This window comes from Gadus macrocephalus, chromosome 9 (assembly GCF_031168955.1).
Source record: "Gadus macrocephalus chromosome 9, ASM3116895v1".
Classification (NCBI taxonomy): domain Eukaryota; kingdom Metazoa; phylum Chordata; class Actinopteri; order Gadiformes; family Gadidae; genus Gadus; species Gadus macrocephalus.
Genome location: NC_082390.1, coordinates 8548078 through 8566956, shown reverse-complemented (window position 1 = coordinate 8566956; position 18879 = coordinate 8548078). Strand labels below are relative to the sequence as shown.

At 48.6% G+C, this 18879-nt stretch overlaps 1 protein-coding gene across 6 annotated transcripts in view; it reads left to right on the top strand.

Moving 5' to 3' along the window:
• Positions 1-18879, top strand: part of man2a2 (mannosidase, alpha, class 2A, member 2) — a 35866-nt gene that overhangs the window by 9867 nt on the left and 7120 nt on the right. For all 6 annotated transcript variants that reach the window (XM_060061629.1, XM_060061628.1, XM_060061627.1 and 3 more), the window contains exons 8-20: positions 1552-1738; positions 4584-4761; positions 5728-5930; positions 6745-6927; positions 7954-8068; positions 8757-8827; positions 10003-10168; positions 11180-11416; positions 12847-12969; positions 13882-13996; positions 14904-15037; positions 15798-15939; positions 16915-17048. In XM_060061629.1, coding sequence (XP_059917612.1) covers positions 1552-1738; positions 4584-4761; positions 5728-5930; positions 6745-6927; positions 7954-8068; positions 8757-8827; positions 10003-10168; positions 11180-11416; positions 12847-12969; positions 13882-13996; positions 14904-15037; positions 15798-15939; positions 16915-17048 — 1988 coding nt within the window. The remainder of the gene's footprint in view (positions 1-1551; positions 1739-4583; positions 4762-5727; positions 5931-6744; positions 6928-7953; positions 8069-8756; positions 8828-10002; positions 10169-11179; positions 11417-12846; positions 12970-13881; positions 13997-14903; positions 15038-15797; positions 15940-16914; positions 17049-18879) is intronic.

The window sequence follows — 18879 nt, the reverse complement described above, 5'->3', positions numbered from 1 at the left end:
ATCCTAACCCTACACAACACAGCCCTGGCCCTAAGCCTAGCCCCGAGGTTAAACGCTGCAGCCCAGCAACGATAAGTTGACAAGAAGGGCCGTGGATAGGGGGTGAGAGGCGCTCGCTCATCTCCAAGCATGTATTGTTGAGGGCATTCATGCCAACCTCCCTTGGAACACTTTTCCCAGTCCCAGTTCAGTAACACTTGCTTTGTCGCACCGAATACGAAGCACCAAGTGGGAGATTTAGTGTGCTAATATTCATAGTGCCGTTGTAAAATGAGAAACCCGGTGACACACTAAATAGTGACGGATGCCCGGCGCAGATCCTGTCTGTTCATCCTGTTCTGCCTCCTGTCACAGCCCCCCTTTTAATTAAATGCGGGGGCTCCTACACTCAGACTGCTCCAGGGAGCGCTGAAGCCATATCACTCCTCAGCTGCCACGATTACCCCGGTCATAAACTGCTGTTCAAACCCCACTCCGACATCTACTTCCTCATCGCTGTCATTAGAACTACTTTACCTCTGAAAGCCGGTGTCACTCCGTGTCATCATCACGGATGGCCTTTTTACCAGGGAGATATCAGTGTTTCATCGGTCCCCTTCTCCCTGAGCGTCATGGTGACGGGAGCAAGTGAGCTGTCGTGTTGCTTCACCCACAATTGTATGGAAACGGATAATCGGTTCTTGCTTTTGACCTTGAGTTAAAAACGTAATAAGTAATTCTAAAATAAGTCACATTTTCTTACATCATATTTTGTCTGTTTAAATCCATGGTCTCTGACTGAACTGTGTGAGAGCCAAATTGCATAACAGAATAGTATTACAAACATGATACACAAACCTCAAGTTAAAAAGTTAATGAGTAATTTGAAAATAAGTTACATTTTTCTTACTTTGTTTCTCTTAAATCCAGGTGTCCCGACCTAACTGTGTGAGAGCCAAATTGCAAAACTCAGTTGTACAAACATGGAATAAATCTTAAGGGGGGGGGTGTTAAAACGACTCATTATGCCGCTTGCTGGGGTTAATTGTTTACTGGTCAAGGTATTAGGTGTCGATTGCTCTCCACCTTCCTAATGGTGAGTCATTCCCTTCTGCAACGCGGTGCGTTTTGGCCGACGCAGAACCAGCCTAGCCCCTTAGAGTCCTTCTAGAAAAAACGGACATGTCGAAGGACATGCAGCGCTTCAGACGTTTCTATTATGTTTGTTTTAAAACATAAGGATAACTTAGCAACGGCGTGACACAAGAAGGTTGAGACATTGATATTCATTTTAACTCTGATTTATTACTGGAAAATTGTATAAGTTACACTTAACGGGTGCCGTAGAGCGCCCCCTAAGGCATGGGAGTACCAATGCATTCTGTTGACTATCCATTGCGTACTTAAGTTTCCAACTACATGGCTTGAATTTTTCTTCCCGCTTCTTATCTCCCCGATTACCCCGTAACGACGAATTTCAAGTCGAGCTGATTCTCCGAAGCCACAAAAACCTTTCACTTGAACATTCATCTATTTATTTTTTCCACTTTCTTCTTCTCTCCCACCCCGCAGACAAATCGTCGGACTCTGACATCTTCTGCCACATGATGCCCTTCTACAGCTACGACGTGCCCCATACCTGTGGGCCCGACCCGAAGGTGTGCTGCCAATTCGACTTCAAGAGGCTACCGGGGGGCCGGGTCAACTGCCCCTGGAAGGTGCCCCCCAAGGCCGTGGTGGAGGCCAACGTAGAGGAGAGGTGAGCAGGGCTTCTGTTGGGGCCGTTTGCGCCGTAGCCTTGTTGGGAGACCGTCCTGACGACGTCCATACTTGTGTTGCGTAATAAATATCGGCCTGGCCTCGGCTGGGCAGTCATAGACTTCCAAATATGGGCGCGGAATTCACATTGTCGAAAAAAACTAAATTTTTATTGACAGGGGGTGTGTGTGTGTGTGTGTGTGTGAAAATAGTACTTGGCATTATGTAGAACTTTATCCTTGCTATCTTGTTGTCTACAGGGAAGTGGTTAGTGCTTGGCACTTGGTTCTATGAACATCCCTACTGCACCGACAGCGATATATTGTTTCTCTTTCTTTTGACAAAGAAGACTTATTGTAAGTTGTTTTGGATAAAAGCGTCTGCTAAATGTAAATCCAAATGGCAGCACAGTGCTTCTTGTTCATCACAGAGAGAGAGTCCCTCCCCCTAGTTAAGATTGTTCTCTTTCAGCGGGTATGAAGAAACAACGGTCGGCAGAGTGAAACTTAATGTGAACCCACAATATTGAAGAAGTCTGACTGAGTGAGCCCCCGTGGTTAAAAGATATATCAGGAGTAGGCAAACATTTGTGGTGATCTTGCAGCATTTCCTTCATGTAAGATATGTTAGAGGTGTGATGTTGTCAATGCACTAGGTGGACCTAGTCTGTGTTTGTATTTATTTACGTATTTATGCTAAATATTGTCTGTGGCTACACACACACACACACACACACACACACACACACACACACACACACACACACACACACACACACACACACACACACACACACACACACACACACACACACACACACACACACACAGCACTTACGCATGCTTTGGTTGAAGTACTATTCGCGGAAACTTCACAATATTGCGAAATGAATCCCTTGAATGAAAAGTATTTTCCTCTGCAAAAGTAATACAATATTAATACGGGAGAGCTAAACACCAAAAGAACGGTTGAATGTGGCGAAGGGGAGTCTCAAGTCCCAGAGTACTTCATCAAGGACAAAGGATCAACACTTTGCTGGAGTTGTTCCGACCGATGAATGACTGAAGTTCTTCTCGTCCAACGTGTTGTGTTGGACGAAGGGTTTGAAGCGTGTGGATACTCTTGAGTCGGAGGGGTCTGCCAGTGCACACATCATGCTGTTACAGTTAGAGGAACAGCAGGGGACCAAAACAAAATGAACACATCGGGGGCCCCCCAGATACCAGGAAGCAAAACTTTCCTCACTTTCTGCTGAATGTGTTTTCGCTCGAGGCCCGCTTCCTACCAGATGGGCTGATACAAAAACATGTGCGAGCTGCCAGGAATCCTCTCGGTACGAAAGTATTTAAAGTCAATCTTGACCTGAAAAGATTCACAGACTGTTGTTAGGTACAGCACTGAGCTATTGCATCTGCTGTGGAGGACCAGGAAGCTGCCAAACTATTGGAGAATTGAGTCCAAATTGTATTCACTATGAGAGTGTTAGGTGGTGAATGTTGACCATGTTTTATTAAGGTGACTGTTGCTTTTTCTGCAGGGTTTATTGATGTGCAGGTTTTTTTTTTATTTTGGAGGAAGCCCAGACTCTGCTGTCTCCCCCATGAAGTGCTTCTAACATCAGTATCAGATCAGTAGTTCTGCTGTTACATAGCAGGACTGCTTGATCAAGAGTTCTGCTGTATCACAGTAGGACTGCTGGATCAGAGGTTCTGCTGTAACATAGTGGGACTGCAGCTGGATCAGAGGTTCTGCTGTAACATAGTGGGACTGCAGCTGGATCAGGGGTTCTGCTGTAACATAGTGGGACTGCAGCTGGATCAGAGGTTCTGCTGTAACATAGTGGGACTGCAGCTGGATCAGGGGTTCTGCTGTAACATAGTGGGACTGCAGCTGGATCAGAATTTCTGCTTTTACATAGATGGACTGCTGGATTAGAAGTTCAGCTGTAACACAATAGGACTGCTGGATCAGAAGTTCTGCTAAAACTTAGTAGGACTGCTGGATGAGAAATGTGTGTGTGTGTATCTGCCTGTGTCTGTGCCTGCCTGCGTGCTTGCCATGTACCCAGATGGCCCTAGAGGAGATGCAGTGTTTGTTCTGCTATTACTCACTTTCCCTCTGAGGGGGGGCTTGCACATTCCCACGGTGACCCAGTTGTCATGTTCTAAGTTGATTCAGATAACCACATAACGAGTACGGAGTGCGCAAATTTCCTTCTCTCCCCACGGTTCATTTGAGTCCGTCTCCCATCGGAGGTCACCCTCCATGGCGTGGCAGGCACTTAATGTACCCACTTATTGTATGTGGTACGTCCTGGCACTTAATGTACCCACTATTTGTATGTGGTACGTACTGGCACTTAATGTACCCACTTTTTGTGTGTGGTACGTACTGGCACATAATGTACCCACTTATTGTATGTGGTACGTCCTGGCACTTAATGTGCGCACCTATTTTATGTGGTACGTCCTCGCACTTAATTTACGCACTTATTGTATGTGGTACGGCCTGGCACTTAATGTACGCACATCCTCGTACTTAATGTACGTGATACGTCCTGGCACTTAATTAACCTAGCGATTGTTAGTGCTTGGCACTTGTTTCTATGAACGCCCTTACGGTAGCGACAGCGATATATGGTTTCTCTTTCTTCTGACAAAAGTTGTAAGTCGCTTTGGATAAAAGCGTCTGCTGAATTCCCTAAATGTAAATGTAAGCCTCTGAGCTAAAAGCACTGCCGCCTGGTAACTTCTGCTTCCTCTCTCTCCCTCTCTCCCTCTCTCCCTCTCTCCCTCTCTCCCTCTCTCCCTCCCTCTCTCCCTCCCTCCCCTGTCCAACCCACACAGAGCAAACCTACTGCTGGACCAGTACCGCAAGAAGTCCAAGCTGTTCCGCAGCAAAGTGCTCCTGGTTCCCCTGGGTGATGATTTCCGCTACGACATGGCTCTGGAATGGGACCAGCAGTTCTCCAACTACCAGCGCCTCTTCGACTACATGAACGCCCACCCCCAGATGCACGTCAAGGTAATGAATAGGACTGGGAATCACAGGGTACCTCATGATGCGATACATGGCCCACCATTGCGATAATATCGTGATACAGCGATTCGGCGAAAAGCAATGTGTTTGCATACAATCCTCGATACATCACAATATGTGTCTTAACTATGAATACAAAATGACTGTAAAGGTAAATTGCTGGATTTCTGTCTTTATTCAGGGTCCAAAATTAGTTTTTCACTTTCTCGTCTTTGGATAGTTGACTACCATTCAAGTTCCCTCGTTAATGTGGTTAGCTCCACAAGTAATGAAGACACACTCTTCTCGTTGTCCACGCTGAGCGCCTCTAGGGCTCTGGATGGGGTGCAGCCGCATCATGATGGACTCTTTTCAGTTCCCACGAGTCTCACTGTCTAGGATTAATAAAGGACCCTCTTTATTTGATCGAGTAAGATGGCGTGTCCTCTTTGCGTAGGAGTGAATATGCTTTTGTTGGCTTATGTGAGATATCACTCAAGCAGATCAGGGAATGTGGAGGAGAAAGGAGAAGGTTAAATGCTCTGTGCTTCTAAACAAACACTGTGTAATGCACTCTCTGTACTGTATCAGGGCCATAAGTCAAGCCCACCTGTCGTGTTAGCTTAACCTCTTTTATTTCAATGAATCTCCATCTTGAGTAAAGAGGGAGGCACAACGTCTTCTGATGGGAAAGGTTAAACAATCATACTCTTTGTTTGTCTCGCTCTTCCCTCTTTCTTCACTCCTTACTCTAACCTCTCTCTCTCGCTCCCTCTCTCTCTGTCTGTCTGTGTCTCTCTTTCTCTCTGTCTTTTTTGGACTCACTCACTCACTCACTCACTCACTCACTCACTCACTCACTCACTCACTCACTCACTCGCTCGCTCACTCACTCACTCACTCACTCACTCACTCACTCACTCACCCGCTCACTCCTTCCCTCATATATTCTGGGTCTCCCCCTCCCACCAGGCCCAGTTCGGGACCCTGTCGGAGTACTTCTCAGCAGTGTACAAAGCCGGGGGCGTGGCCCAGGGGGCGCGGCCCGCAGACTTCCCGGTGCTCAGCGGAGACTTCTTCGCCTACGCCGACCGCGAGGACCACTACTGGACGGGCTACTTCACCTCCAGGCCCTTCTACAAGAGCCTGGACCGCGTGCTGGAGTCTCACCTCAGGTTGGGACCACGGCGGGACACCGCCCTGTCTTTCAGTGCTAGCACGGTTGTGGCCAATGGCGTTGTACAAGCTGTTCTTTCCAGCCAATGATGCTGATGACCGCCCGGTGGTGGGCCAATCCGTGACTCCGGTTGGAGATGTCCCGCCTCTTGTCGTTATTATCATTTTAATAGAGCGCAATTTTCTTTGGATGCTAAACAGACAAAAGTTCAACATCCCTTGAGGCTTCACAACTTTAATAACTGTATGCCATTATGTATGACGTTCGAGTATAACAATAACAAATACCCATCACAGTTTAATCCACAAATAATAATTAATTGCAGCCCGAGGTGGTGCAGTGATGGAAAGAGCATTTAATGGCACCTCATCCCCTCCGCAGCAGAGCGGGGAAGGCTCAGACTTAATAGGAATTGACATGTTTGCAGACGTGTTTGCAGGGCCAGTCGGGCTCCTGTCCCACACAGCGACCAGACACTATATCGGCCCTGTGATTAGCAGGCCGGCCTGTTTAATGACACGAGTCGCAGCGAGATGAGCCATTATCACGTTCCCGTAATGTCGGTGGTGTTGACAGGACAGGCAGCGGTGTGTTTGTGGGGGGGGGGGGGGGGGGGGGGGAGTGCAGGGAACGGGGCACCAAATAAATGGCCACTGACTGGTAGGGGCAAGCACCCCTTCGGTCACAGTCTAGTGTGTGGGGGGGGGGGGGGGCACCTTCACATGACCCGGGGCCTCTTCATGTGACCCGGGGCCTCTTCATGTGACCCGGGGCCTGAACGTTGTCTCTGACCTCTGACCTCTTACCTCCAGGGGTGCGGAGATCCTGTACAGCCTGGCGCTGGGCCACGCCCGTCACGCGGCCATGGAGGGCCGCTACCCGGTGGCGGACTACGCCCTGCTGGTGGACGCCCGGCGCACCGTGGCCCTGTTCCAGCACCACGACGCCATCACCGGCACGGCCAAGGAGAACGTGGTGGTGGACTACGGCGCCAGGTGACGCTCTATGTTTACATTCAGGGCGTTGCATGGACTGCAATTATGCTGCGCTGTTCTAACCAGTGGCCACTCAGAGCGCTTTGCAATACTGCCTCACATTCACCCATTCATGCACACATTCACACACCGACGGCGGTGTCAGCCATGCAAGGCGACAGGAGCAGAATGAGCGAGGTGTCTCGCTAAGGGACACCTTGACACTCTCGCTAGGAGAAGCCGGGGATTGAACTAGCAACCTTCTAGTTACCAGCCAACCCGCTCTACCTCCTGAGCCACATGCCACCCCTTTAGAAGAGGCATTTCTCCAAAGCGACTTGCAATTAGTACGTTTGCCAAAGAAATAGAAAAAACAATATATCGCTGTGGGTGCAGTAAGGTTGTTCATAGAAAAGAGTGCCAAGCACCAACAATCGTTAGGTTAAACCATTCCCTGTATACAACAAAGACAGCTAGGATAAGACGCTGCACGATGCCAAGCACCTCAGGGTAGTAAGTACGTAGTAGGTTCTTGTCTTGATACCCTTAGCGGGGTCGGGGATTGTTGCTCTTTCGACTGCTCTAACCTCACATTGCCTCAGCTCCAGGTCAGAGATACATTTCAATGCATCTGCACCAAAAAAAAAAAAGTCATGGATAAATATGCACATGGATGAAGTGATGTGCACATTTTTAGGACAGTACATGACATGTACAGTCGCTATGCAGCATGTATAAATATCGATGAGGTATGCATATATATGACATGCATGCATAGCTATACAGGGGCTGGAGGGGAAGAAAGCGAGGCTGGGAAGAGAAGGGGCTGGTGTGGGGAGGGCGAGGCGGGAGAGGACGGGGGCTGGTTTGTTCTGGTTGGGGAGACGGATTGATGTTAGTGCCCATGGGCAAGGGATAAAGTGTGAAAGAAGAAGAGGAGCTGGGTGCTGCTCCTGACTCTCTCTCTTTCTTTCTTTCTTTCTTTCTTTCTTTCTTTCTTTCTTTCTTTCTTTCTTTCTTTCTTTCTTTCTTTTCCTCCCCCTGCAGGCTCCTGCGATCTCTCATCGGTCTGAAGCGCGTGATTATCAACGCCGCGCACTTCCTGGTGATGAAGAACAAGGAGTTTTATCGCTTCTACCAGACGGAGCCCTTCCTGGAGACGGTGAGGCCCGCTACCTACTCAGTAGTGTCTGTCAGGGAAAGTGTGTGAGAGATGGTCGCTGCACTCAGGTTCAAGCACTACCGGCTATCTCGGATGAGTTTTATTTTCTTATTTTGTACGAGAAAAACCAGGGCCGTCGTGCTGCGAGGCAGGCTGGCCCTGGGTGCTTTCACACCCAGCTTGTGCCCTTTGAGTGAGGATGCTCTGCCCGGTTTCACCTGGGTTTATTTACGTGTTGGCTCCGGTTACCTCTCAAGCCACATGACATACATGTTGGGTTAACCCTCCCTCCTGGCCCATTGCTGCCCGGGACCTTGGTTCCTGGTGCCCTTGGCCCCCTTGAGGCCAGGGCCCTTGATGCCTGGGTCCTTGATCCCCGGGCCCTTGGTTCCCTTGCCCTTGATCACTGGGCCCATGGTGCCCGGCCCCTTGATGCCCGGCCCCTTGATGCCCGGCCCCTTGATGCCTGGGTCCTTGATGCCTGGGCCCTTGTTACCCGACCGCTTCGCTGCTCCTGCCCACCGTGTCCAGCGCTGCTAGTGATGGGTTTAAGGCAGGGGTCACATTGAAAGACGTGTCGTATTGTGTTTGACACATTGAGAGTCGTATTGTGTTTGACAGATTGAAAGTCGTATTGTGTTTGACACATTGAAAGTCGTATTGTGTTTAACACTGCGTCTGTCTGCAGGACGACCGGCGCGCCACCCAGGACTCTCTCCCCCAGAAGACCCTCATCGAGCTGGACTCCACTGGACCCAGGTACCCACAGCTCCACCCACCGCTGGTGGTACTCGCCACGGCAACGCAGAGTGCTTGAAGTGCTTGGAAACGATTGTGTACCGTTTTAACTTAGTTTCTGAATAACTATTACGACTACCATAAAGACTACTACAAGATAGCACTAACGTGACTACATAGAATGACCACAATAGCTACGTATTTCTAATGCTTCTATGAATGCCAATACTGCTACAAACAAGGACTGCTGCTAAAACGACCACAACTCCAGAGACTTTAACCTTCTTACACTTGTCTTCTCTTAATGTTTGTCGTATTCTAATAACACAATATGTGTTATTAGAAGAATATGGACACAATATGGCGTAGATGACTAGGTTGAAGATCATATGAGACTTATTACTTAGCCTGGCATTGCCAGACGAAATGTAAGCTGCATTCAGTATTGAACCTCTCTGTTCATTTTCGATTTCCAACGGGCGCAGACCAAAATACCTCTGGACAAAATACGATATAGACCTGCAACCAATCAGCAACATAATGGGTGATGCAGCACTGGGCAACACATTTTTTTTAAACAGATAAGCAGACATAGCAAAATAAACAGATCGTTCTACAGCAGCAGCAGCCAACTTTGTTGTTGTTGTTGTTGTTAAAATAGATATAAAAAATAGATCGATAATACTTTATTAATCCCCAGAGGGGGATTTCTTGTGTTATAGCACAGCAGCAGTGAAGGAAGAGATACAAGCTATAATACAATACAATACAATACAAACTAGTGTGAAGTAATGCTGAGGAAAGATAAAGTAAATGTTAAAAGTAAATGTTATAGTCAGGACAAATAGAACTAACAGGGCAAACCGTATAAACAGTATCAATTAAAAAAAAAAGTAAATGAAAATAATTATTTTATATATATATATATAGATATATGTATATATATATATGTGTGTGTGTATATATATATTTTTTATAAATGAAGCACTCCCCTGCAACGTCATCGTATTCATCCCTACTCGTATCAGATAAACGGTCGTGATTGGTCAGTTTATGTAGTAACCGGGCAGATATCATGTTGTACGGGAGGGGAGCCAGACCTTGCCACGAGCTGGCGAGATGCACCTGGTTCCCGGGCTCCAGAAGACCGGGGCTGAAGAGTTAACCCGTCCCCCCCGTCCCCGTCCCCCCCACAGGTACCTGGTGTTGTACAACCCCGTGGAGCAGGAGCGGCTGTGTGCCGTCAGCGTGCTGGTGAACACCGCCCACGTGCGCGTGCTCACGGAGGACGGGCAGACCCTCCCCGTGCAGGTCAGCGCCCAGTGGGCGTCGCCCATCCAGATGAGCTCCGAGGTCTTCAAGGTAAGACTGGGGCGGGCCGTCCAGCGCAGGGCTGGGGTGGCGTGTGTGAAGGGGGCTGTACGGGTTATGTTTGAATGATTGAGGGTTTCAAAAATCGTATTTTTCGTACCGTATTCTCGTCGAGTCAGGTGTATTAGTAAATGGACGGCATTTATAGAGCGCTTTTCTAGCCGGTGGCCACTCAAAGCGTTTTACAATACTGCCTCACATTCACCCATTCATTTACACATTCATTCACACATTCACACACCACCGTCGAGGACCCGGGGATTGTACTTGCAACCTTCCGGTTAGCAGCTAACCCTCTCTACCTCCTGAGCCACATGCCGCCATTATAGTCCTTATAGTATATTCCTTAATCCCAGTTACAGTCACACAGGGTCTCACAGACCAGGTTATAGACCTGCTGAAGGGCAAGGGAAACTCTCCTGAATGTCACGGGAACAAACTTTGAGAAGGAGCAGCGAAGCAGCCTATTCCAGGGGACGGGTAGGAGGGCAATAGGTGCCAAATAGTGAGAAGTATTACCAGATTCCACTGTTATTATGCTCTCTACTTTTCTTGGCCAGCGATCGATTCTGCGGCTCCATACACAATATTGACATAACCAAGGGGCTTTATTTATATATATATATATATATATATATATATATATATATATATATATATATATATATATATATATATATATTGGGCTGTGTTTTTCATTTTGTGAGGGGGAGAAGAAGCTGCAATAGCCTATTATGAATTTGACAATATGAACTGGCACAGTCTATAATGGAACAACTCTTAAACCCATACAGCCATCGCGGAACAAACAAACTTTTCAAATCTCTTAAGGCTAAGACAATTATTTTAGTTATCGTTTTTTATACGTATGCATTACCTCTTACTTATGCAGTTGTTATGCCCATGAAGCATTTTGTTACTTTAAAAAAAGAATAAAATAACAATACAAAGATGATGATGATGATGATGAATCCAATGTAAGCCCTGCTCTGTGGTCCGCAGGCCACCTTCATGGCCCGTCTTCCCGCCCTGGGCCTGGCCGTGTTCCACCTGTACAACATGGCGGACTCGCCCATGACGCTGCGCTCCGACACCCTGCTCCGCCTGCCGGGGGCCGGGGTCAGCGCCCGGGCCGTGGACCCTCTGCCCGTCCGCTCCCAGCAGGCCGACCCCCAGCCCTTCTTCATCACCACCCAGTCCCTCACGCTGGGCTTCTCTGGGACCACCGGCCTCCTGGAGGTATGACCCGCTAGCTCTGTTAGCTACAGTAGCTGTATCAGCTACATTAGCTGTATATGCTACATTAGCTACATTAACTGCATTAGTTACATACGCTGCATTAGCTACATAAGCTGTATTCATTACATTAGCTGCAATAGCTAGATAAGCTGTATAAGTTCCATTAGCTATATTTGCTGTATAAGCGATATTAGTTGCGTTAGCAATAAAAGTTACATCAGCTGTATTAGTTAAATTAGATACATTAGCTACATTAGTTACATTAGCTTCATCTAGCTTCATTAGCTGCATCAATAATTAAAAAACAGTATTTGTTTGCCACTGTTCAGGAGGCACCTGAAGTTGCCTTACAGTAAATAGAACGATATAAATAGTTAAGATCGACAAATAGATGAAAACAATGCAAACGGACGTCGGCTGCGCGCTCTTCTCTGTGGATCCATATTGCATAGGAAGCTTGTAAGCTCCACTTTGATCTCTGCTTGAAGTCTTCTTTAAGAAGTGAAACCACCGCAGCTTGATTTCCCAGAAGGCCCTTCTGGGCTGTTTGATCAGAGATGACATGGCAGTGCCTGCTGCTTCTGTTGCTACCGCAAGCCTGTTTCATCCCTCTCTTCCCGCCTGCTGCCTCACCTTTTAGGGGTCTGTCTCCTTCTGGCACACTCCAAAAACTTTCTGTCAAAAAACGAAATCAAAACTAACGAAATTATTCGCAGACATTGAGTTGGCTGCTCTGAGCTCTCCAGGTTTCATCTTGTTGCGTAATTTCCTGCCGATCACCCGAGGGCTGGATCGACCCAGATTGTGTGAGGGGAATAACGAACCACAAGTCAATCTTTTGGGGCTGGTTGATAATGTGAGAGGGTTGTTGAGTAGCTCGCTAAATGGAAACGGTGACAGACCCAAATGAATGATCTTCCATTTGTGACGAGCTAAGGCTGATAGTCCCACAGTGGCCTTGTGTCGATGTTGTATCACTTGATTTGGCTAATGACCTCCTGTCGGCTGTCTCTGCTGATGGCTTCGACTGATTGCCTTTCGTATGCCGTAGCGTCGTGGCTTGATATGAATATTGTAATACTCTGCCAATCCATATAAAAGTTTAAGAATGCATTGTCCTAAAGCAAAAGGTTATGAACATTCTTTTTTTCACTACTGGCTACATCTTTTTCATTTTACTGAAAATGTGCAAATACATTTCACGTAGTTTGTATTTTCATTTGTAGAGTAGACCAAAAAGTTGGCTGGCTGTCGCCTTGCATGGCTGACTCCGCCATCGGTGTGTGAATGTGTGTATGAATGGGTGACTGTTGCAATATTGTAAAGAACTTTGAGTGGCCACTGGTTAGAAAAGTGCTGTATAAATGTCTGTTAACCATTGACTCAGTATCTCTCTCCATCCTCCTTCCCCGCGTGTTTTACCCACGCAGAGCATCCGCCTGAAGGACGACCCACAGGAAGTGAAGGTCCAGATGCACTTCCTGGTGTACGGCACACGGCCCTCCAAGGACAAGAGCGGGGCCTACCTCTTCCTGCCCGACGGCACGGCAAAGGTGTGCTTATGTTTGGTGTCTCGTCCCATCTCGTTAGTTTGCTATCGATGCTCACTGCAGCCTTGGTTAACAGCAGTGTGCTATACACTGTTGGGAGGGCCCCCCCGGGGAGAGAGGGCTGTCTGTTGTTTAATCTCATTGATTGAATGAAAGAAAGAAGGTAATGAAAGGAAGACGCAATAGAGTGTGCCTGGGCTCAGCAGCGGCAGCGGCAGGAGTGGATTGCAGTGGCCCGGTATTGACGGGGTGTCTGTGTTCAGAGCGCCCCCGCCATATAGCGCTCACTTCTGTGCTCTTGACCCCTCTCTCTCTCTCTCGTTTCTCTGTTCTCCATGTGTCTCACTCTGTCTCTATTGATCGTCCTCTCTATCTCTCTGTGTTGTCTGTCTCTTTCTATATCTTGCTGTCTCAACTTTGTCTCTCTCTCTCTCTCTCTCTCTCTCTCTCTCTCTCTCTCTCTCTCTCTCTCTCTCTCTCTCCCTCTCCCTCTCCCTCTCTCTGTATCTTTCTCGCTCCGCCTCTTGCCTCCTCTCTGTTTCTCTCTGTCTCCCGTTGTCTCTCTTTCTCTCTGTCTCACTCTACATATCTCTTTCTCTCCATCTTTCTCTCTCCGAGTTCTGTCTCACTCTATATTTCTCTCTCTCTCTTGCTCTCTCACTCAGTGTATCTCTAGCCTCCCTCTATCTGTCTCTCTTTCTCTTTCTGTCTTTCTCTCTTTCTCTCTTTCTCATATTCAAAAGAGCTTGATCACCATGACATTGACAGCAGCCGGAAGCCGACGTCTGGTAAACAGAAGAGAGATAAAGCTGTGCCTGGCCTACATTATTCAGGTGACATCTTACAGGTGAACCAGGAGCTTCTTTATGAACAGTAAGACTTCTGTCTTCTCTCTCCTCTCCTCTCCGCCCCCAGCCCTACGTCCAGAAGGAGCCTCCGGTGGTCCGGGTGGAAGAGGGACCCCTCTTCTCCGAGGTGGTGTCCCACTTCCAGCACTTCCAGCAGACAGTCCGTATCCACAACGTGCCCGGTAAGACCACGCATAGCAACGCCAACGCAGACACGCAAGCGCATGCACGCACGCACAGACAGACTCGCACGCTCGCACACTCACTCGCTCTCGCTTACTTACTCGCCCACTCACTCACACACACACACACACACACACACACACACACACACACACACACACACACACACAGACACGCTTGCTTGCTCTTGCTCTCACTCACTCACTCGCTCACAGACTCGCTCGCTTTATTTTTTTCGTTTTTGTAGTCTCATTCACTCACTCAGAGAGACACATACACACACACACACACGCACACGCACACGCACACTCAGCCTCCGTGAGGCCGAACTTGGCGCGGTCACGGGCAGCAGATGGAGCAGTGGGTAGTTTGATTACATGAATTAATTATTTAACCCTCTGAAACTCTCCAATCAAATATTTGATTATGTCTTTCCATCACGTCTATCTGTGCTGCTCTCTCCAAAACATTTCCGTCGCTTTTTCCAAGTGAAACCCTGATTGTGCACTCCGTGCGTCGTGACCTGCTCCACAAAGTATCCACCAACACCGCCTGCTTTACACCGCCTGCTTTACACCGCCTGCTTAACACCGCCTGCTGTACACCGCCTGCTGTACACCGCCTGCTGTACACCGCCTTCTTTTCGCCTGCTGAACGCCATGAGGGGCTCTCGAAACGCAGAAATTAAACTCAAGAGTTTTGCTTCCACATATCACCTATAACGGATGACAAAAGATGTGAAACCTGGGTTTTAACATGAGAAGTGAGCACGCCCCACTGGCCCCAGGCACCTCATCCCGTATCCTCTTCTACCGCGGGTAGCGAGGTTTCGGGTTTAGTGTCGTCCCCATTGGATGCAGTACATTTACCATTGTATTAAACGGGGGTTTGCGTTGGTCCCTCCAGGCATGGACGGGCTCTCCGTGGAGCTCAGCACGGCGGTGGACATCCGGGACCAGACCAACAAGGAGCTGGCCATGCGCCTGGTGACGGACATCCAGAGCGGAGACGTCTTCCACACCGACCTCAACGGCTTCCAGGTCAGTCGCTCACGAACATCCCGGTTCGCCCTTCCGATCGGCTGTTTTTTAAACGCAGTGCCGCAGCGCTTCGCACTTTGTGTAGCTGCGCCGTTTTGGATTGTACGCTCAGAGGGTTCACGGCCTCGTTTGTAAATCACCGGGGATGAAAGCGTGCCGAAGGTAAATGACTCAACGTAAATGGCAAGCTGTTTACCGTGTCACTCAACGCAGGATATAACGGCTGATCTGACGTCCTGACATACATTCGCCCTAACCCTCATAATCGCCCCCTGGAAGATAGTCTGCGAGGGTGTAATCGTATCGGGATCAGGATCAGGATGAATTAGTAATTAGCCCTCATGTAGGTCGCTGTGGGTTAAAGCGCCTGCTCAATCTAAACAACGCAATCTTAACGTCTTCCTGACTTCCCCATCCTCCCTGTGTTGTGTTATGGCCCTGACTTTGTGCTGTGCGCGTTCTTCTGACCTTCCCATCCACCCAGTGTTGTGTTGTTCCCCTGACCCTCACACCCACCCTGTGTTGTGTTGTTCCTTCTGACCTTCCCATCCATCCTGTGTTTGTGTTGTTGTTTCCCCGACTTTCTGTTGTGTGCGACCCCTGACTTTCCCATCCACCCTATTTTGTGTTATGCGTACCCCTGACTTTGCGTTGGGTCGTTCCCCTGACTTTGTGTTGTGTGGTGCCCCTGACTCTCCCATCCACCCTGTGTTTGCGTTGTGCGCCCCACTGACTTTGTTACGTCGTTCCTGGTCCGTAGATGCAGGCGCGCCGGCAGTTCCTGAAGCTGCCGCTGCAGGCTAACTTCTACCCCATGCCGAGCCAGGCCCTGATCCAGGACAGCCAGCACCGCCTCAGCCTGCACTCGGCCCAGGCCCTGGGCGTGGCCAGCCTGGAGAGCGGTCAGTGGCCCCGCCTCCACAGGGGTTTAGTGATGGGGAACGGGGGGGCTGACCCCATGGGGTTAATGTATGGGCCGCAGGATGTGCTGACAGCATGTCTGCTTCTGCACTTAGCACACACACACACACACAGACACAGACACAGACACACGGACACACACGGACACACACGCAAGGATCACGGACACAACCAAGTAAATGTAGGATCACGCACACACAGACGCACAGACACACACATGCAAGGACATGTAGGATCACGCGCACACATACACATGCACACATGGACACACACACGGCACACACGGATACACACGCAAGGAAATGTAGGACCATACGCACGCACGCACGCACGCACGCACGCACGCACGCACGCACGCACGCACGCACGCACGCGCGCACGCGCAAGGAAATGTAGCATAATGTGCACTCACACACAACACAGACAGACACACACATTGACATGTAGAATAACGCACCCACACATACACTTAAGCGGTCATAAACAAGACGCTAGGAGCATTTATCTCCCTGTCTAGCCTGACCATGGACGTTTCAACAATACCTCATTTGTTGACAATAGAACCAGCAGCGCTTCAAGACCAAGTGAATCATTTGGTGTTTATTGAGTCATGTATTCGTCTATTTAATTGAATAGCCTTATTCCTGAGGTAGAAGTGTGTGTCCCTAAACATACCCTCCAGGAGGCTGATGGCTGTGAGATTTATATATTTAAATTCCCAGGCGTAATGGCTCCATTTGGTTTGAATGCATGCAGAAAGCAGTGTCTTGTTTCATTATGCTTAGGCTACGGATGTGTGTGTGCTTATTTATGTGTGTGTTTTTGAATATCTTTGTGTTTTAGCATATATATATATAGATATATATATATAGATATATAGATATAGATAATTTCTGTGTGTGTATGTGGATTTTTACATTTGTATTAACATACGTGCGTCTGTATGTGCGCCCCAGGCCAGCTGGAGGTGATCCTGGACCGCCGGCTGATGCAGGACGATAACCGTGGTCTGGGCCAGGGCCTGAAGGACAACAAGAAGACCGTCAACCGCTTCCGCCTGCTGCTGGAGCGCAGAGACACCGGCAACGCTGTGAGAACGCACACACATCTACACTCACATATACACACACAACCTCACAGTCACACACACACACACACACACACAGCCTTACAGTCACAGACTCATGCACCCACACACAACCCTACCCTCTCACTCACCCACCTATGCTCACACACACACACACACACACACACACACACACACACACACACACACACACACACACACACACACACACACACACACACACACACACACACACACAAAACACCCCCTGCACTTTACAAAATGTAATGAAGCTAAGATGGTTGTGATGCGAGTTGTCATGCTGGACCCAGCCTTGCAGAAGGGTTCAGGATCCACCACTGATAACCGTGATACAAGATACCTTTTTTATGTATCAACAAAACGACCTACGGAGAGAACAAACTAAGCAAATGAAAGAGGACCTAAAACGGAACCCTGAGGCACACCACCGGAGAAAGCAGCACTTCCAGAACTAGTCTAGGGCCACGCCCCGATCCATCCACCCACCAGACCTTCAGTCAGGGTTCTGCTGCTGGGGATCTGCAGTGTCAGAAGATGCGCTGAGTTCCAGCAGCACCAAAAGCAGAGCCTTCAGCACATCAGTAGACATCATTATGTCATCGGAGGCTCAGAGCAGCACTGTTTCCGTGGAACGCTTCTGACGGAAACCAGATTGGAATTGATCTACAATGTTGTGTGCAGTCGACTGTCAGTGGGCTGTCGCACAACTGTTTTCTTAAATCTTTGTAAGATTGAAGGCAACTTAGAAAATAGGCCTTCTAGTGTTTCGGAAGTGATGATCAAGGTTGGTTTGCTTCAAAGTGAGCTGAGTAACTGGCATGTTTAAAATAATACGGGACACAGCTGCATTGCATGGAGCTATTAAAAATGGAGACCAGGATTTGAGCAATACGCCCACAAACGTTTTTAAAGCAGGAAAGTCAATAACCCTTCCCAGCAGGGCATTGGGAACGGTTCCTGACGCACACATCAACGAGGATGTGCAGGGAGATGGGAGAGAAACTGCCCAAAACAGATGGATAAGCAGAGAAGGGAATATAATTAATGATTCTTCTGCCCTGCCATCTCAAATCCTTTCCACAGAGAAAGAGAGAGAGAGTGACTGCGATGCTTATTTCAAAAGGCTGGCATGTCAGGAGGTGAAGGAGCGACTGGTTATTGGTGTGCAAACAGGACTTTGGTCTTGCGTTTGCCGGAGGTAATTAGGTTAGCTGAGTAAGAAGCCCTGGTGACCTGCACTGTGTTGTTGGACTCAGTTATAAGCTCTGTGTGGTGGAGGCGGTGAACATGGAGTGTGATGGAGTTACACAGTCACTCTGCCACCGACATTTACCCCGGACATAAGGAATTTTTTCATTAAACCAAGGGCCGGATTGAAGGGGGGAGCAATTCGTACTAGGATCTATCTCATCCAAAGCGATGTAGCAATGTGTGTTAAAGGGGTGGACAGAATTAGTGACAGCCTTAGGAGACAACACTGCATCGGGTGCAGCGTTGTCACAGAAAAACTGTGTCATGTGACGTTGGTCTGTGTGTTTTTGTCTTTGTTTTTGTCTTTGTTTGTGTTTCCCTACTCACCGACCCTAGTGTCATGTGACCTGGATTACATGTAATTTTTCTGTGTGTTGGGGTATCTACACACCGACCCTAGGGTCATGTGACCTGGTTTACATGTAGTGGTTCTATGTGTGTGTGTGACTCAGCTCACCACCCGTGACGTGGCTCCCACGTAGCTCACACGTCGTGTCATTTCCAACGTGCTTTGTGCCGCTGCGCTGACGTCAGCAGAGGCTCTAAACCGCGGGCTCCTGAG